The 21,457-nt window shown below is 35.2% G+C and overlaps 2 protein-coding genes across 5 annotated transcripts in view; one reads left to right on the forward strand and one right to left on the reverse strand.

Annotated features, from left to right (window-relative positions):
* LOC128171204 (uncharacterized) overlaps positions 1–10,642 on the reverse strand; it is a 28,819-nt gene extending 18,177 nt beyond the window's left edge. Inside the window, exons 1-2 of one of the 4 annotated variants that reach the window (XM_052836941.1) lie at positions 10,329–10,642; positions 849–1,541 (exon numbers count right to left, since the gene is read on the reverse strand). In XM_052836941.1, the coding sequence (XP_052692901.1) occupies positions 849–998 (150 nt within the window). In that variant the 5' untranslated portion in view covers positions 999–1,541; positions 10,329–10,642. Of the gene's footprint in view, positions 1–844; positions 1,542–4,837; positions 5,211–10,328 lie in introns of those variants that run through there. The other 3 variants (XM_052836939.1, XM_052836940.1, XM_052836942.1) reach the window with 3 other exon arrangements.
* Positions 10,643–15,683: 5,041 nt separating this feature from the next.
* On the forward strand, positions 15,684–20,939 carry LOC128172209 (uncharacterized). Its single transcript, XM_052837987.1, has 4 exons — positions 15,684–16,522; positions 19,066–19,334; positions 20,055–20,155; positions 20,318–20,939. Exons 1-4 carry the CDS (start codon positions 16,358–16,360, stop codon positions 20,716–20,718), a joined length of 936 nt encoding a protein of 311 aa, XP_052693947.1. The 5' UTR covers positions 15,684–16,357; the 3' UTR covers positions 20,719–20,939.
* Positions 20,940–21,457: the final 518 nt, after the last annotated feature.

Consider the following 21,457-nt stretch of genomic DNA (forward strand, 5'->3'; position numbering starts at 1 on the left):
TAAGATATTTATTGTGAAGAGATTGTCATTCATTTACAAATGTCATCTGTCAATCATGCAGTTTTTTTTTAACCGATGCAAAATAATTAGCTTTGAAATATGTGATCTCTGTCAGAAATCAGCATCTTGCACATGCCTTAGATATTTTGAAGGGATTTTTTTTGGTAGGATGTATTTTTGTTGTATCTTTTTTTTTATGATACCGTATCTTTATAATTACTAATTCTCTCTCTCTCTCTCTCTCTCTCTCTCTCTCTCTCTCTCTCTCTCTCTCTCTCTCTCTCTCTCTCTCTCTCTCTCTCTCTCTCTCTCAGCTTATATCCCTATTGTACAATATATCAGACACACGATCTCCAAATTATTGTAGCCCCACACTTTCTTTCATCCCTCCACTCGATTAAGTAACACCAACAAGACAATATTTATCCACCAGGGACCGATAAATCGGAGACACGAGACCCCGGGGAAAGATAACATGTCAGAGTATCACACAGCATTAAATTGATTGGAGGAACCTAACGCATTTATAAACTGTTGTTAAGAGTTCCTCAAGAAGGTTTATTTTTTCTCTCTCTCTCTCTCATCCTTTCTCCCTCTCATTTGAAAGGGCGGATCATGGTACTGAATAATCAAATTGAATATTCTTTCAGCTAACGTGTTGGGTGTTTCATTCACCTCTTTACCACACGAGTATATTGGTGTCTTTTGATTTTCTATTGTATGCGTATGCGATTTTTTTTTTTTTTTTTGGGGGGGGGGGGGGGTTCCCGTTCGATCAACAGTGTATATAATCATAACTTTTATAAATAGCTGCATGTATAAGGATTATTCAAATAAAAAAAACTCACCCCTCTCAATCGATTGATTTCGCTGATCAGCTGACGTATGGTCTTCGATCTGGTCACATCTGATGATGACGTCACGATCCCAAATAAAAACACCAACAGACAGACGGACGTTGTCAAAAACTCCAAATACCGCATGTTTTTAGAACCCATTTTTGCAATTATCTCACAACACTCTCAAAACTGGCTCTCAAAATTCACAAAGGAGTTTCATCTTCAGCCATGAACGTTAAGCAGAGAAAAAGCCCGGATGTGATTTTTTTTCTACAGCGGATTTTTGATTTCTTCTACTGCTTTTATCCCATTATGAAGTTACACTGTGTAAAGTGACTTGAGAATCTACCGCCACGCGCTGTGTCAATAACACTACAGTGCCTTCTAGGAACGATCCTCCTAAACAATGGACGCCAATTAATGACCGCATGTAATTGTCTAAAGATATAAAGTATTCTCTGGTGTCACAGTGGGGCCTCTGACCTTGTATGTAGGTCAAACGGCAATAATTCTCTGCGAGGGCACACAACAGCTGGGGTATTCTTGTGTTCTTCTTCTTCTTTTTCCAGGAATTTTGTTGATGAAGAGAAGCGGAAAAATGGTATATAATGTATCCTTAAGTGTTCTTCAGTCTCGAGGGTTGTAATTGCCTTTAGTTGTCTACACGCCGCTATTGAATGGAATTGGACTGGAGTGTACTTTCTGCAATGACAGAATAAAACTTATTTATAGCCAGACTAACAATTATGAATTCCCTTTCAAACACACCTACATGTAAATCACCCAAACAAGCAAAGCTGACCTTAATATTAATATGAATAACAAAATAAAAAATAATTTTTAAAAAATATTTCGTGCGAGCATTTGGGCAATTGATAAGTAGCTCGAAATTCTTCATCATTTGATTTATGTGTATAGGTAAATAGGGACATTTTATCAACCTTGGAATAGAATAGTGCATCAAATATAGATTAGATCTTTATGTCTGTCGCCATCGATCTAATTGGGATGCAAGAAAAATAATTTTTTGAGTGATAAACGGTCTGAAGTTGACGCATTTAACCGAGTTCTTTCTTTCATGAGAGGCCTTCAGAACTCTTCAACCGCACTCTCGGCTGTCTTCGTGCAATTCCGACCACATTTTACGGAAACACCCGACAACTCTGTTACACAAAACTTGCTCTCCGGCATACCTCGGCCGATTCATATCTCATAATGTAGGTTACGGAATCGGCAAAGATTTGCCGAATGCATAACTTGTTGCGTCCGTTATAATTCCGCTACTACCGCCATTAAATATGATATACTAAAACCGCTTCCGGAAAACCACGAGTGTTATCCGACAGCTTACACGTTCCTGCATGACGCTCTCTAAAATACCCGTGCAATTCAAAGGACTCGGGTATATATAACATATCTTTCTTTTCAAGATTGCACTCGTAAAAATGTAGGTACCCGTCTAAGTGTCTACCTTCTTTATCTATCTTTTAAAGAGACCATGAAATGGACCTTATGCTATAAAATTGCTATAACAATCTAGTGCAGGCTTTTAATGTGCAATTAAATAAAGATCTCACGCATTTTGATGCTCCCTTCAAATATTGCTGGTTTTATTTAAAGTTATAAAATAACCATCTGAAAATAATAATTAAAGAACTATGCATCCGAAAGTTTTGTCCTTTCCTTATCATAGTCATAATTTCATGTAAATTAAAAGTATTGAATATGATTTATCTTTATAAAATTTGTGCATATGCAGTAATCATTTTATCTTGATGTTGATCAGAGAAAATAAAACTTTCAAATGCGTTCCACAAAATTATGCGCATATCATTGCGCGCTCCGGATTCTGAAAATATTCGGAAATTCCCGCATGCGCCAATCTGACCGCTGATTCGTGAAAATGAAGGATACATTTTTTTGTCCAAAATGTATATTTCATATCCTCGTTTAACAGGGGTACAATGTCGAATATTTAAATGCATACCATTGAAATGCTGTAATTGTAATCTTTGTCCCTGAGGTTTTGGGTTGTAAGGTAGTAAAAGGGGTATCATTTTAATGCTTGTTCCTTATAGTTTGTCATGAGTTATGAGCGTTGAGTCCGTATTATTTTTGAAATATCACACCCGGCTAAGACGTGTGGCGGGCATGTCGTAATGACGACAGGGTGACACTAATTGAAGGAAACTTTAGACATTACATAATACCTGAAGAGACGCAGTTTATACTCAACCTGTAGTATCACATGCATTTATAATACCTCCATCGAAGTCTCTCTCTCTCTCTCTCTCTCTCTCTCTCTCTCTCTCTCTCTCTCTCTCTCTCTCACATATATGAAATAATTATTTTTTGTAAAATCGCTTGTCCATCTCACTCTCATTCCTCAACATTTGGATTACTTTTAACGCCCCCTTTCAACTTTCAAAATATTTTAACGACATCCCCATTTTTTATTCCTCTCTCTCTCTCTCTCTCTCCTCTCTCTCTCTCTCTCTCTCTCTCTCTCTCTCTCTCTTTTCGTGTACATCGAAGTACATCCTGCAAATGTTTTGCTAACCCTGTTGATGCTCCTATTGTTTCAGAAATTCACAACGTTAGAAACAAAACAAAACAGGAATTCCTTCGCTGAATGTCTAGCATTTCTGTTCATTGTTATTGTGGCAGGAATATGCGGCGTTACACATAGTACAATTGTTTGCATCAACAGATCTTGTTAGCGTGTTGATGATAAACACACACACATGCCAACAGATGCCGAAAACAATGCACCGGCTTCCCTATACATCAAAAGACAGCAAATTTTATCAGCTTGTGTGTGTGTGTGTGTGTGTGTGTGTGTGTGTGTGTGTGTGTGTGTGCAAACGTTTATAAATATTTGACTTATTTTTACTTGTTTCATTCATTTGAGATCCATTTCCAGTATGTTGGTTTCCTTTTTAGTAATGATGTAAGCAGTGGTGGTAGGCGGGGCAGGTTATGTGGCAAGTTGGGGGAGGGGGGGGGGGGGGTAGGGGTCAGATTGGAAATCACTTCCAAACTTTATGAATTAAAGAAGCTTATAAAAATTTCAAAAAAAATTCATTACCGCAGAATATAGAAATGTTCAGTAATATACTGAATGCAAGCAATATAGAGAAATCATTCGAGCATTAAAATTCTTGTTAGATATTATATACATGAAATACATCAGATCAAATAAAAAAAAGACAGGTATGCGATAAAAGGTAATTGAATATTTCGACATTTGTAGTGAGTTAATATTGATTTTTTCTTTCTTTTCTATACAGGTGATAATTTGGCAGTTGATAAAATCCGGGCCATGGGGCTATTTATCTTATATTATGGAGTCCCCGAAGTTTAAATGACAAATCGTGCTAAACTTATATATGAAGTTATCTACTGGAGTTCAATTGTAAGACGTTTGAAACGAGTTCTATATTAAATTCTTTTTCTTGCATCAGGGCAATTATATTTGTACAAATGTATATTGCCCTATCTCTTAATAATCTCTCTATTGAAAACTGTGAACGGACGACCAGAAATAACGGTGGACTTTATCTAGGCTATGAGGCATATTCAATTCAATTTGAATGTATGGCCTCGAAAACAATTCATTAAAACTGCATGATAGCATGCAAACGACCGCGCATCGAAAGCCAAACGTTTCATATATCTACGTTTAAAACTTCGAATTTACTACTCAATGTATGCTACAGTATTCATATGACTAAAATATGTGTTCAAATGGAACTTTTACTAGTTATTTTATTACGGGTTTTACATAACAAAGATTTTGCTACGGGCACTGCATATATACAAATGTATTATTTAGTCCCCATAGATCAAATATACGGACAATTGTTGACAATTGATAGAAATTGTAAAAATGTTTTACATGTTTTTATGAAAAGAGATATATTCAATATGCAATATATAATTTTGTATATTAGCCACTTAATCTATAGTTTCGCTAACAGAACTGATAAATGCCTTACCTCAAAGGATGAATTCAGAATATTCACTCCAACTTATTTCTGGCAAGAAGCACATTCAAGTGAAATTCCCTCACAAACATACGAAATCACTCCGTACCCAACAAAATTAACAAAACATGGACAAGAACTGCCTCATAAAAATAAACCGTAAAACGTCCCTTCTTCTTTTCAGGTGGAAAAAAAAACGTATACATATATCTACCCCCACATACCAGCACCAGAAAAGAGCTACATAGAGATCTCCATACGGCTTTAGAAAATCAGGGGGAGAGCCAACAATGGGCCTATCTGTTTACAAACAGGGGGTATGTACACGCGAGAGTATTTTTCAACAGCACGTAGCGGGTTCTGTTTATGTTGGGGATTTAACAGACCCAGGTAATATTACAGGTGATTCCGCCGAACAGCTGCCGGTGTTTTAAGCCTTCCGTGTTTTTCTTCGTCATTTCACGGATTTCATTTCAAAAGCTTTTGGACGAACTGACGTGAATGTATATTATATATATATTGAGTCAGGCACCCGTGGATTTTCTTTAAGGGGATTTTAGCTTCGTCGTAATGATTTATCTAGCATGGATGGATGAATCCATATTTTGATTTCTTTCTTCTCTCTTCTTTTTTTACCTTGAAATTGGTTTAACAAACAAAATATTCATTTTCAACTTATTTTCTTCAATTACTATTTAAGAAATTGAAATAAATGGGAAAGTATTTGATTGTGTGAGCATTCATTCGCACGAAAAAACGAAGACAGTGTAAAGGGAAAATATTTAAATCACAGGTGCTTTAAGATATAAACGTTTCTTGCAAATTCTATCATTTTGTTTTCATTTATTCAGAGCATATGGCCTATGACATCCTATTCATCTTTACAATTTTTTTTTATTTCAAAGTTTGTTCATTTTTTCTTTAAAGGGACTTGGAGCCGATTTTAGATCAAAATTTTAATTTTTAATTTTTATGTATGAAATGGTTTACCTGCGCATTTTAAACGATTAACCAAAATTTAAACGTTAGAAGTCAAGTTTTAAGAGAGATACTGAGGTAAGAATTCATTGTTATGTAAACAAAGCTCGAGTCTTATATTTGTTTACAAATAATGTAAAGTGTGGAATTACCATTTCTTTGACAAAATGACTCATGGCAAACAAAGTAAACTATTTCAATGTGTTCATAAATAATATTATCAACAGAAGAAAGCAACATTTCATTGAAACTCATACCAATAAACCATACATGTAAACAATAACAAGGCTCGAGCTTTGTTTACAAAACAAAGAATGTCAAACTCTGTATCTTGCTTATAACTTAATATTTGACTTTCAAGTTTTGACAAAAGATTTAGAATGGAAAAACAAAATTTAAAATTTTGAGCTCAAATCGTGTCCAAGTCCCTTTAACTGTGGATATCGGTGTTTTTGAAAATCGTAACTTCTCGGATCTTTCCGGCAAATCTGCCGAGAACCAAAGGTTGCGAAGTGTGTAAGTGACTGGCCTTCTATTCTCTACTGCCTACATAGTAAGTACAGTAATCAATAGATTATGTATATGCACTGGTAAATTACACAGAGCACTGCGACTCTAAGAGGGCAATTCGATCTATAAAAGCTATCCCAATCCGTTTGAGATTTCCTGACTTCTTGTCAATAACAGAAAGACTCCATTGGCAATAAGTGAGCACAGATAACATCACGTGATCTCCCTCTGTAGGTGATATTGGCAGTCTGTCTTGTATATTACATAATTACATTACTACACTTCGTTGAGAGAGAGAGCGAGAGGGAGACATAGAGAGAGACAGACAGACATTGCAATTAATTGTATTTTGCCTTGCAATTCGGTCAATTAATAGTATTAACACGTATTATCAAAAGCCATTTGATAATTTCGTCTTGCAAAAAGAAGTGAAAAATGAGGGGTGTTCGAGATAACTTTTTTGCGACATAGCAACCCCCAACTCAACGCACTGAGTGACCTCCTCTCGATGAATCATTCCCTAATCATTCTACTTTTTCCAAACATTCAGGATGGAGACAATTTTATTTAAATCGGAATTGATCCATCTCATAAACGGCTTTAAAACTGAATTTCGTAGACAAATATTTTTAAATGACTCAGAAATGTATTAAAACCCATGCGAAAGCGCTTTGTTGTGAAATTGGGGTGGGGCCGAATTAACCTATACAAAGTATGTTTAATTTTCCATTAAGATTTATGGCTTCATTTTATTCTTTATTGCTTATGATCTCTCTCTCTCTCTCTCTCTCTCTCTCTCTCTCTCTCTCTCTCTCTCTCTCTCTCATTTGGATTCCTTTGAATGCCCCGTTTCAACTTTTAAAATAATTCAACGACAGACTCCCAATTGCATTGCTCTCTCTCTCTCTCTCTCTCTCTCTCTCTCTCTCTCTCTCTCTCTCTCTCTCTCTCTCTCTCTCTTCTCTCTCTCTCTCTCTCTCTCTCTCTCTCTCTCTCTCTCTCTCTGGAAGTGATTACTTTGTATACTTTACATTTAAGCTTGAAATTTCACACCTAATCATTAATCTTCCTGATTTTACGTTTCAAAATGAACAACAAGGAATTCAAACACACTAAAAACACGCGCGATTTGCAAAGAAACTATTTGCAATTTCTTTCCCCTTTTATAAAAAAAGAAACTTCAATTAAAATACTCTGCGTTAAAATAACACAGTCTTTTTATAGTACACCTGGCCACCTTTCTTTGATGGCATTGGTTGAGAGAGCTGTAATCAAATGAAGAAAAAAAAACTCCTCGCTTGCCATATGTCGAGGGCCAAGAGTAATTTATTCGCACGCATAGCCTTTTTTTTTTGTAAAGAGATGATCATGCATTTTCTTCTTATTTTGTTTCCACATTGGCAACACTTAATACATGATTTCAAAGCCGCGCTAACCCCAAATATACCCAACCAAGCCCAACGGAAACTATTGATGACTAGTAATGCATTGTATGATGTATTTTTTGGCAGATTGAAAGAGATCGGTATATAATTAACCATTGCATTGCATTTCTGGAGTGTTTTATAGGGTTTTATTTGTCTAAAAAAAATTAAATAAAGATAAATAAAAAAAAACAAAAACTATAGTAAATTAAATATTTAAACTAAAAACATAACATACCATCTTTCCCAAATTAATCCCACCTCTGAATATAAACGTATATGTGAAACCGTATCAATTGTATTCCCTTTATATACAAACCATGTATAATTATTTTATATATAAGACGAACTTTCATTAATTTAGTCTTTAAAATATGTATTTATTTGTTTGAATTTTGGCCTTCCTTTCAGTCATCTCGTGCTCATTCATTTATTTTCTCTGATTATTCAGAATCTGTTTCATCTCTCTTTCTTTTTGTTTGATCTTTTTCGCATTTATTTACTTATTTGTTTAATTATTCAATTGTGTATCAGCAGAAAACTGATCTATATGTACCTATATTACCTATTTACATAAATTTAAACTGCACTCAAACAATTATGGCGAACAGCGTATAAAAAAATGTGTTAAAAATTCTTTAAAATAAAACAGATCACTTTACTCACGAAAACCTTATTTTGGCCATTTTTACACCAGGACAGCGTTGCTTATGGACGAGTTCTTAAATTCTTTTAAATCGGTGAACAATAAAATTTCGAACAAGATCTACTACAACTTTTTGCGTGTTTCGGAAATGCTACTGATGACTCGTCATCTAACCTAATTATGTCCCTGACCCCCCCCCCCCCCCCAACCAATTCTTCACCTGGCTACCTGAAGAAATACACACCTGTCAATCTGAGAAGTTTTAACACAGAGGCGAAAATGTCTTGAAAAGCCATAAAGGGCTCTCAAGAGAGAATGTTTGGACATTTTACACAGCCATAAACCAAGTTTAATTACACCGTAGTTCCACGTTGTTGATTTAAATGGAGTTGATATTTGAGTCATTTCAGGTTAAATGTACCCATTTAATGGGCGAATTATTGGTGTTTAATTTCTTGAGTCAGAGTATCAGAATTTTGATTTTCAACATATATTTTGGGGAGTTTTCAAACAGTTTTTTCTAATAACATTGAGTGTGACATGTTTTATTTCGCCGTGGACATAGGTTAATTTTATAAAAACAGCTGTAGCCGCGTGCATATTGTTCATTCATAAAAACTGATGTTCTTTTATTTTCGTCACGAAACAATGCAAGGTTTTTTATTTCAATGCTCTCTCTCTCTCTCTCTCTCTCTCTCTCTCTCTCTCTCTCTCTCTCTCTCTCTCTCTCTCTCTCTCTCTCTCATGCTTTTAAATAAGAACTGGGGCTAGATACTAGTAAGTTTTTTGTACGAATTCGAATGACAAAAAAACTTATTCAAAATCCTTGATCCGTCATGCATTACATTACCAAAATTTATTCCTTAACATTCTGTTATCCGCGAAATGTCACAAGAACGACAAAAAAGTTCTGTGTCGAACAAGAATCGGTGAATAATAAATCAGCAATAAGAATTGTCAGGAAAAATGACATGCTGTATAGATCAAGGTTTGTGAAGTCGAATTCGTGTGCGAATTTCTTTTTTAAGTTTTGGTTACAAGAATTCTAAACATCAGCGGGCACCTGTCGTAACTTTTAAAATTTTTATACGCGTGTCGGATGGTCTGATTGATATGATAATTGACACCATGCATGTTCTCTCTCTCTCTCTCTCTCTCTCTCTCTCTCTCTCTCTCTCTCTCTCTCTCTCTCTCTCTCTCTCTCTCTCTCTCTCTCTCTCTCTCTAATCTCGAATCAATCATGTAAAGATGAAAGTCAGTTTACGGGAAATAATGTATACGGATGAATATCAAATCTCGTCCACATTTAAATTTTTAGTACCAAAATGACAGTAAAAACGCTAGAAATGACAGAATATCTTGCCCTGTTTATTTACATATTCCAATTAACAGTTGGCAATTAACAAATCATCGAATTCATTTGGATAATTTACTGTTCTATACTTTACTTTACAATGAACATGGAAAATTTTAACTAAGTCAAAGACCCTAACTTCTCGGAAATTATAATCGATTAATATACATATGACCACCTGTTTCGTGACAAATATTAAAATTTAACACACATGTATAATGTGTCTTTTCCGAATAGAGACCAATCGATAATTTCAAACTGATGCAGGTAAAATAAAATCGAACTTTTTAGCCTTATTAAATTTAAATATGCATTATGCCACTGCAGAGAGAGAGAGAGAGAGAGAGAGAGAGAGAGAGAGAGAGAGAGAGAGAGAGAGAGAGAGAGAGAGACATTGCAACAGTAATAATTTATAGTTAAACAGTTAAATACATTGTATTAACTCATATCCAGTATCAATTATTTATACAGAGGATACACGTTATAAATAATAACAATACATTTTTAAAACGGCAATGCATTATTGTCATCGATATCAAAACATACAGGTGCACGTGCACGAGCATTCGCGTGCAGGCAGAAATAGCTTACCTTTATAGACGTTCGTCCTCTTGCTGTATTAAACTCCACAAAATGAAAGCATGAATCTGAATGTTCACTGTCCTATGATGGTATATACAACACCTGTACTAAAAGGTCACTGCCATTACTAGGTAACTAAACCACCAATAAAGCGAGAGAGAGCTAAGCTGCTCATTCACCATAATAAATATTCATAAGTAAAAAATTAAAAAAGTATAAAAATACCAATCCCGTGAAGGTGTGAAATTACATGCGAACGTTCATTAATAAATTTTGTAGAGCAAGTCCGGAGATTTAACAGGCCCGGAATACAATTGTCCGATCTCGATGTAGCAATCAGTCATCCCCTTTCCCGTTCCGGTCCACCGAGTCCGTGCATCGAATGGATACAAAAGAATAACATTTGTAATCGGTAATCATAGATGCTATCTGACAGAATTTAAAAGAAATATTTGAACAAAAAAATTGAAAGTTCTTCGGTTATGTGAAGACTTTAATTTGTAGCTCCAGGGGGTACTTCAAGTTTTGCCATTTAGCGATCTAATCCTTCGGAATACGCCCGGGTTTTATTGAAGGTGTCAGTGTTTTTGTTAAACTTCCGTTCCGCTACCTTGGGTTTGGAGTGAGGGTTCTCTTTGTCTGAGTAGGGTCGACACACTCTCCACTATTCCGTAAAAACAACTTTTGTTGACATCCCGAGAAATTATTCGGGAAATTGGACGTTCGCTGACGCACAAAACGACCACCTTTGAACGTACCCAGGATAGAAAAATCAAATCAAATTGCACAAAAAGGGCCGGAAAATGGAATTTCAATAGATGTCGTTCAGGGGAAGCAAATATTACCAATACATGCGCAAGAAATATACTTAATATCTAATCATTTTTCTTGTTGCACAACAGTTTACAAGCTTGAAGGAAATGTACTGTTACAGGGCGATGAAATGATTAATTTATCGTCGTTTTGCAGCAAGTTTTCAGAATGTTTACACCAAACCAAACACCGTCTTAATTACATCCTTAATTAACAGATGTACTCTCTAATAGGGAAAAATTAAGCGCGGGACACAGTTGACTAATTAGGTGTCTGCAGGGAAAAGAATGCAATTTTCGCGACGCTTTAAGTTCTCGCCTCTCTTCCTTTTCTTTTGGTCTTGTGTTCTTTAAACAAACCGTGCTCCTAGAATGTAGACATTCTATTCCAAGCTACAATCGAAGTACTGAAATTCGGGTCCTTTTATTTCTGATTGTACATACGGTACAATGTACACATTTGTTTTAGTTTTAAATTGCTGGTAAAATAAATGAAAATATATTTAGGTTACTTCATTTGCGTATGAGGGCATTGACATATAAAGCACCGTTTAGCCAATCAAAAAAGTTGAAGGGAAATTCCACTACATGTATGTTGCACCCTTTTTGTTAAGTTCGTTTGTTTTTATGGATTTTAGATATATTTGCCTCGACATAGATATCTAAAACTGAACATATTAGTATATATATCGACACATTTTGCGATACTGTCAGAATATGCCGAGAAATTTTCAAGATAAAATCCTAGATTATGTTCATGTACACGCATGGACTGATGATGCCTTTAATAAAAAGTTTAAATGCTATTTTAACGGCTTTTTTTCCTAAGAAGTGTTAAGATCCGTCTAACGCAATTTCATTGGACATTATTATATTTTACCCCGCCCACATGTTAATTTTCCCGCAGCATCCGCAGTCGTAAACACGTTGCATGATTTCAAAGTGGGGGTTCGATTTGCGTTGTGCCTTAGGCCGAGAAAAGGATACACGTACTTTCTTATTTGATCCAATTGCAGTTTTGTTTTCGTTGCATGCCATTAATTCTAATTGCAAAAGTTTCATTATGTCTACAGTGTAATTTTAGAATGAGCTTAAAACAGATTTCAATTACCCTCCTGCTTTATCCATATATTTTAAAGTCAAAACTTAAAAAAAACCTAACTTAAACAGTCCAACAACCTAAAAGTAGCTACATTTTTTTAAATTGAAAAACAGCTTATCTGCTAACTTATTCTTACTAAAGGATTTTTGACCAAAAGAAATCGATGTATAGATACTGGTCATGAATCTGAAGTATCCAAAATACGCCCCACACATAGATTTTCTTTTTTAGTCATATTATGACATATGTGTTCCTTTCAAAATGTGAATTATTCTTAATAACAGTCATGATTTTTATACTACTTGATGTGTAAATTTATTTCTTGTACTCACAACTACATTTAAGCTTCTATGCGCTTTTGTTCACAAATGCCAGGATGCTAATGTCTCATTTTTCAAGAGGGTTGCTTGCATGGGTCGATTTAAAATACTGCCAACCTTTATTGTATGTGAATGTATTGTTACTAAGTTTTGCAAATGCGCGGTTGATCGAGTTATGTGCATATGTTTTAACAGAATCAAAGAAATAAATTTAAAAAATAAGATGCTATCTTTAGTGATTCATGCGGATTGTGTAGATTTCTTCTGCAATGATTGTTATACCCTCGTAATCGAAAGCATTTTATTATTAATATCGACATCTTTCTTTTAACAAATTAATCAACTGTTTGGAAAGAGTAAGTAAAATAAACTATTGTTAATATACATCAGTATGTAAGATAAAAGAAATAGCCAAGATCGATGTCTTACATGGGAATTTGACTCTAGCTGACTTTCATCCTTTTGATTATTTCGTGCAGACCATGATTTTTCTTAGGTAGCTATGTATTTCGACCGATCGCTAAACGGGTTGTATAGATGTCACTCTGGCTGTTTTTATTAAATAGCGCTGTGAATTATAATCGGTTTTCTCAGAAATAGAGGAGAAAACACTCACAATACATGTAGTTGAAAATTTATTATGGTAAAATAAAAATAGCTCAAAATTTAGTTTCCGTATACATACTTACTTGTTTCTCAGTTTCATTTCTGTAATCTAGAGTTTTATTTTCTACAATATTGATAGTACCTGACATGGTATTTTGAAGAGAGTTTCAATAAGACATTATTTTAGTAAATCAAAGATAAATTCTCATATTAAATGGTTTTTCTTTACTCTCACATATGTTCCATGCAGTTGTCTTATAAAGCGGGATAACTCTTGGTAGAAAAATAGCCTCTGATACAATGGAAGTACCAAGAAAAAAAAACGTATTGAAATACAATAGCAGCTTGATCGTAGTAATAGTTTTGCACAACATCACATTCTCGAACGAAGGGAAAAATGTGGTATTCTAAAAGGCTTATCGGTATCATATCATTTAATCGGTTTAGAGACCATGTTTACTAGTAACGATATTGATACTGTATGAAAAGTGTGTGCAAAAGGTGGGGGTGCAGTGCGCAATGATATTTATTCTTATATAAATATATATTTGAATATATATAAGAAAAAGGTCCTAATAAATATGAATTAGTCCACCTTCAATATACAAAGAAACAAAATGTTAAACGACAAAAAATCAAGGGGTCATTTAACTGGTGCGTTCGGTTTTCTAGATAGAAAAAATATTTAATATATAAAATACATATTTTTTTTTCTCAAAGTTGAGGGGCAGCCCCTCTCCCTATTGTAATTTGCCAATAGAGCTTATGTGTGTACATATGATCGAGGTATTGCTTGATATGTAATGATCATTGTAATCTCTGGAATAACGATGTAATTTGACTTAACATTCATTAAAATACATATTTGGTGTTTGAATACTACATATTGTGAGTGTGTTTTGAGAGGATGTTTATCCTTGAGAGGACCTATGATTGTAAGACATAGTCCTAGGCACCTGATCCTACCTCAAATGTAATGGAGGTCCGTGTTGGCTCAAGGTTTGTATTTTGACCATCACAGACAGACCAAATCATTGGCATTTCGTTTTCTACCTATTATGACATTTCCCAATTTTGACATTTACCTCGATTATGACATGCCCAAATGTGAAAAGGAGCACACGGCGGGTCGGGGTGCGACCGGTCAGCGGAGGATGCTCACTCCTCCTAGGCACCTGATCCTTCCTCTATCTATTTGGAGGTCCGTGTTGCTCTTCTTTGAATTTGTATTTCGTTTTATGGACTTTTTTAATATGGTTGACAGTTTGTTATTGTCATTTTTTTCATTGGTACAATAATTGTATTTCGAAAATGACAAGTACCTTTCAGATGGATTTTTTTTACACTATAATATTATCATAAATGTAACATACACATCAGCGTATTTGTTAAATGACTTTGTAGAAGGAAAATAGAAAATGGTACAATATTAACCCCTGTCTCACTCCAATAACAAAACTATCGTGCATTTTGCAACTCGGAATTACAGTGATTTTAGATTTACAGAGATACCTATAATCAGTTTATATTCAGTTAAAAGGATAAGTGTTTTTACTAATATACAAGTTTATTTTCGTCCCATGTTATTTTCGCCCTTCATCATGTGCAAACAACTCCTTCTCGTTTTGAATTCACCCAAACAAAGTTGTGTTGAAAAAGAGATAATCTGCAATGAGTGACATATTCAATCTCAAATTTGATGTTTGATTCATATATTATTTTTACTCAGCAAAAACCTAGCTGCAGTGAGTTTGTGCAGCATGAGAAAACATAAAAGATAATAGGAAGATAAGGAGATATACCCAGACGTCAACATATGTATATCCTGGTATAGATAGAGGATGGGAACTCATGAAAATATAACAATAGGATATACATATAAGGGAATAGTCAACAATGAAAAGACAAGGATGAAGAAACAAACACGCAGGAATGGGACTTGTGTGAACAGAGAATATAATTATGATGACAACACATAATTATAAGGAGTTGGACATACACACACTGTACTATACTGTTTAAGACACAAACAACACGCAGTTCCTTCAAAAGTACACAAAGGAATATACGTATATATATGTGTGTTAATACGACATTACATGTCTTTCCGTCTAACCTTTGAAAGTAGAGGTTTTGAGAATACAGATGGATTCGTGTGAATATATAAAGATAATCAGCATATAGCAAACACGTTTTCAAAGAGAATACATCCATTCGAGGCTGTTCGAATACCATAGTTGTTGGATCCAAAGAATAATATGAAGTTCAAAACATGCATGACTATTGCATGAACAATTTTGTAGAGTGTCTTATCAGTAGGTGTACATGTACCTATCAAGTGCCTCTCATTGAAAGGACAAGCAGTCACTTAAAGAAGGGAGATAAAAATTGATAAGCGTCCAAACAAGTCGATACGCACGCGACCGAGAGATACCGAAAGTCTTCTGTTGCATCGTCAGAGAAGTTCCAAACGACACTGGTCGCTATATTACCATAGCATCAAAATATTGTGGCGGTGCGTGTTTATAAGGAACAGTTCGGCATTGTTTAAGAATTGGCGATTACCGCACGATTAACAAAAACGATAAGGGCGCGGTGTCATATTGTCCACTATACTTCAAGAGGAATATCTCCTCCATATTTCTGGTGCCTGGGTAGAACTGATCGACCGAAATGGATAAACTTGTCAAAAAAGAGAAAACCAACGTAATCCTTGCACAAACATGTTAATCTCGGGACATTTTTGCAAATATGTACGATTTCACCGACCAATTTTTCTCCCACTCGAACATATTACTCATCAAAGAATTAGATTGTCCACTGACGGACGTGAGGGTGGAGTTTTTTGACGGCTGTTGAGTTTCCGAGGAGACAACTTGGGTCGAAGCACGTGAAGGCACGTCTAACCCCTCTGTGATAACCGGAAACCCCTCTCTGTCTTGCTGATAAGAATTACTCCACAGTTCAATGATAGATAAATAGGCTCAAGCAAGTACACGCTTCTATTGTGATATATTCTTGAAGATATTCTACCATTACTTATTTTTTCTACTTAAAAGCTGGGAATAAGCATATTATTTTCGGAATTTAAAAGGAACCAATGTGATTCCGTGAAATATTCTTCCATAAATTAAAAAAAAACTTTCCGAGTTTTCCAACCAAAAACTTTTTTGCGAGGACGTTTTTTTTCATTGAAATATGGACCACGTGGTGTTGGGTTTGCTGGTCCTCTGTACTTTGCTGGTGTCCGTTAGCGGACACGGTCGTCTCTTGGACCCACCCTCCAGGTCCAGTATGTGGAGATTCGGACTCAGCTCCGCCGTCAACTATAACGACAACCAACTGTCCTGCGGAGGGTTCGCGGTAAGTCGTCACGATTTCCTGCAATCGTAAATCCTGGAACCTTTTCGGGTCTTTCTAGCACAGCTCGACAAAACACATCGACAGTTTTTACTTCGATTATAATGAAATCTTTAAAACACAAAATAAAGTTTCCTTTTATTAAATTTGAAAGCATTGACTTTTTATGCATAACTCTTAATAAAAATAACCTATTTTACTTAATACATGATGCTATGAACAGACTGTTTAGACCCGGCTTGGAGTAAGACTCTTGCATACGCACTTTTTCGACGTTTTAAAACTTCGTAACTTAATGATGATAACAATGAAATTTTACAAACCTCGTTACTTACTATTCACTTTTACAAAAATTTGATTATTGTACATCAGGAAGAACAATAGCCAAATAAATATTGAAAACGAGACATTAAAACAAAAACAATGAATTTATAATCAACGTTAGCTCGTTATATATCTGATAGGTAAACTGTAGACCACCCAACCGGCTTGACTAAACATATACTGTATACAGAGAAATATTCGCCCCTGTTTTATTTTCGCCCCTTTCGCCCTCGTTGTCAGCGGGCGAATTTAAGACAACGCAAATTCCAATGTATCAAACTATCTTTCTTTAAACACGACTGTGTCTGAGCGAATTTAAGACGGAATGAAACTGTTTGCAAGTTTAAAGGGGCGAAAATTACACGGTGGGCAAATAACTATTTTTTTATTGTTTATATTGGGAAGAATCGACTTTGAAACGGAATGATAAGTAGGTATGATAGGCGTGAAGAATAAAAGGTGCCAACACCAGAATTTCATGTTTTATTTTGTAACAAGACGCAAATTGGCTCACATTTCTAAATAAAATTGGAGAACATTTCCATTTAACTTATGGCGAAAATTTTTTACGCTGAATGGTCAGTGAATAAACTGTTGGATCCGAAAACTGTGCTCGGGGGTTTTGAATCTCAACATCATCAATAGGTTATTTTTATATTTTTTATATATATATAAAAAAAACCAAATAATTTTACTCCTAACATGGTGGATTTTAGCACTTACAACAGAGGAGTAAAATGACCAATATCAATTCAATAGAATTTATATTTTACGTTACATTACATTATTTTAATGCTCACAAGTAGCACGTTTCTGCTGTTTTGAGATGTTGTCAGTTATTTGTCAATTTTACGATTATGAATAAGAGATTCTGAACAGATTGAATGCCTTCACGTAAAGGTCACCATGCATGGGAATCCTGATAAGAAAAATTCTCTTATTTCTATAATTAATCGATATTATAACCTTCTAAATAAAGATAATAATTAAAACTTTTTTTTTATCTCTAACAAGCTTTATCATCTAGAAGTTTTTTTTTTTATTTATTCTTTGAAACATCCCATCATATTCAGAACAAAATAATTAAGGGAACTGGGTACTCATCAAATTACCCATTAGGTATACCAATGCTAGAAAACATTTTTAAATACGATTTTTTGCCATAAAATTTATCATCTAGTAAAAATAAGTCAAATACAAATGTATTTTCGGTTTATTATTTGTTTTGTTTTTTGTCTATATCTTTGTACAACTCCCTTCTCAAGAGTATCATTACATCCTAACAATTGTGACCCCCCCCCCCCCCCCCCCCCCCCCCAGATAATTTCACTTACTAGTATATTGATGATTATTTTACAAAAATCACTTTTACCCATTAAAACCATTGGGTTTATCTTATCTTAGAGTGTTGTTGTTTAAGGGTTAGGTATTCCACACCTGATGGTCTAGGTCCGGGATTAACAGAAATGTAACCGTCATATGGTAAGGCGTGTGAACAACACGGATTTGTGGTGATTTAAAGGTTTGAATATACGCAATCTGGGGATTTTTTCTTTCTAAACAGTGGGATACAATGATTGCACTATGATAACGCCCATATGGTATGGGTGATATGTTTGTGACGAATGTTTAAGAGATTTGGATAATAGTGGCTATTTTTTTAACTGTATTATGTGTAATATCATTATAATAATTTCCACTTTTGGAAAATTTTGGAATTTATTCAAATTTTTAAAGTTATAAAATATCAGGATTTTTTTTTTTACTGAATAACAGTTATGGCTAAAAAAAATCATTTCTAAAATTCAAATTGACGTTATGTTTGAATTTTGTACAATTTTACGTCATAATAAAAAGGTCAAATGACCGTTTTTATCTACAATGAAGAGTAAAAAAATCAAATTATAAGCTTTGAGTTCAATATTTATTAGTTTTATACGATTGAAACTGGTTTGAAACAGTTAACGCTTTTTTTATAAACCGCTGCGCGGTTTATACAGCGTAAACTGTCCCAAACCATTTTATATCGTATAAAACAAATAAAAATTGATTTCATTCCTTAAATAGGTTAGTTATCATTACTGGATTTTAAAAGACATGAAGTCATAAAACTTTTAGTTTATAACAATTTCTATTCTCAAACAGAAGTGAATTAATTACAATACGTAGCCAAAACAGTTTGTTAAACGCTTTCTCATTGGATGCTATTTTCTCACTGACAGAACCAATGGATGTACCATCAAGGAAAATGCGGCGTGTGTGGCGACCCCTATCAGGGACCACGTGACAACGAGGCTGGAGGGAGGTTCGCCAAGGGGATAATCGGGCGCCGTTACGTGGAGGGACAGACGATCGACCTAGTGATAGAGGTTACGGCCCTTCACTTCGGGTTCTTCGAGTTCCGTATTTGTCCGAACAACAATGTTTCCAGTCCGGTGTCCCAGGCTTGTCTGGATCAACATCTGCTGGTCCTTAGCGACGGCAAAACACAGTGAGTCGATTGAAGTAACTGATTTGTGAAGCGTGTTGCTCTTCTGAGTCGATTCAAGTAACCAAATAGCGAAGCATATTGTTTTATTGAGTCGATTCCAGTAACCAATCAGCAAAGCATATTATTCGAGAGAGTCGAGAAAGAAACCAATCAGCGAAGCGTATTGTGTTAATTTATAGCTTCCAGTCTTTACATATGTAAGAAGTCTAATTAATGTCCAATCAATTTTATTAGCAAACATCCTCGCTAGCCAAGGATTTTTGATCCGCACCGCTCCAGTTTTTTGAGGGACGATGAGGATTAGAAACCGGCCTTGACTAGCGAAGATGAGTTGGAAGTTGTACATGTACTTAAACTACTTGTATGCCATGCTGAGAATTCCTGCATACATTATGACGTTATTTTGTCTTGCTCAGCATTTTTTATCATCGCTCAGAGATCGCGTTCATTATTTTATTTTTATTAATCTTTTCTTTTTCACAGTAGTTGGGGTTCAAAAATCTTGCAAGCACCAATTTAGCTGCAGGTCTGTAGCTCCCGGTCTAAAATAAACAAACTCGGATGGACGACCATGTCGTCCATCCGAATTTTTTAAGACCGGGAGCTACAGACCTGCAGCTAGCACCAATTCTGTGTGGAATCCTTTGACCCTTTTGTAGTATTTAAGACTTAAGTATACGAACTTCGCCAAATCTAGACTTTAAATGGTCTTCTTGACAGGTACGCAGAAGTGACAGCTACTGGCAGGTACTTGCTTGAAGCGCAACTTCCGCAAGGTCTGACATGCTCACAGTGCGTGATACAATGGAAATGGCACACAGGTAAACATTGGGTCAACTCAGGTTATGCAGTGGTGATTAGATGTATTATATTACAGGCAAATAGCATGAGAAACCAGAACAAGTTTGACTCATTGGTAAAAATCACTGTTTATAAATGGTTAAAAGTTAAGCAGGTTGGCCAATCTTTTTTTATGATTTCAGGCAACAATTTCGGTTTTGGACCTGACGGACGCAGTTGCAAAGGCTGTGGCCCACAGGAAGAATTCTACGGATGTGCTGACGTCACAATCATCTCCAAGACGACCTCTCTCCCTCAGGTACAGACGTCGCTCCCCCCAAACACACCGAGACCAGTAGTAATCACAAGACCAACAGAAACTCAGCCACCACCGGTCACCGCGAAACCAACCACAACCACAACCACCACAACCACTCCCGTTCCTACGACAACAGAAACAGTTATGACGTCATCAGTGAAGCCAACTTCTGGTTCCGGTTGTCGCGCCATTAATTTGTGGGCGGGGAATCCCACTTTGGATAAGTGGTGCATCTCCAACTGTGCTAAAGGAAATTGTCCATCGTCCGCTTGTGCTTGTTCATAAACAATTTTTGTCGTTTTGTATCTTCAAAGTTTTATGCTAAAAAATTGATGTCTAGTTTCATTTATTTATAGAGGACTTTAAAATCAAGACTTTTTGGAGAGGCCAATTTTTCTAATAAATTTTGTACAATGTACACATTCATTTATTATACAAAGCTGTGTGATTTGATTCATTTTGTTCAATTGTACTAAACTTAACATATTAAAATTAAATCAAAAATAGTCTCGATTCTCTGTTGTTAAAATCTAAAGATGCAGTAGATGTAAATGAACAAGATAAATCATTTTCAAAACCTTCGTTTTTCACTTTTATTCCCTGCGTTCCAAATAAAAACGCGACAATTCATATTTGAGCGCAATATAACATCTCTTTCTCTCTCTCTCTATCTCTCTCAACTTGAATCCAAAAAGTATATTAATTCACATTACTTATTTTATTTTGACTTCTACATGAATAAATACCTAATTATATACATGTTCATGTTAACAAATGACAATGACCTTAAACGGCTACTTGTAACACACTGCAACAGTTGTCTAATCTGTCAGTAAAGATCAGCCAACTTACCATGCTCCTACATTGAAATTGGTTAAAAGGGTACATAATTTAAGGAAACATCCCACAACAAAAAAAAAGCCATAATAATTTGACCAAACAATGTCAGTGGTGTCCAAATTTAGCTTAATAAGCAAGAGGACTTAGATATTTTTTATTAATACTGCATAGAAGATTCTGGATC

This window comes from Crassostrea angulata, chromosome 2 (genome assembly GCF_025612915.1).
Source record: "Crassostrea angulata isolate pt1a10 chromosome 2, ASM2561291v2, whole genome shotgun sequence".
NCBI classification, from domain to species: Eukaryota; Metazoa; Mollusca; class Bivalvia; order Ostreida; family Ostreidae; genus Magallana; species Magallana angulata.

Coding starts and splice junctions, on each gene's coding strand:
- LOC128172209 (XM_052837987.1), top strand. CDS start 16,358: ATGGACCACGTGGTGTTGGGTTTGCTGGTCCTCTGTACTTTGCTGGTG. Junction 19,335..20,054: donor CTTAGCGACGGCAAAACACA/GTGAGTCGATTG, acceptor TCTTCTTGACAG/GTACGCAGAAGTGACAGCTA. Junction 20,156..20,317: donor ACAATGGAAATGGCACACAG/GTAAACATTGGG, acceptor TTATGATTTCAG/GCAACAATTTCGGTTTTGGA.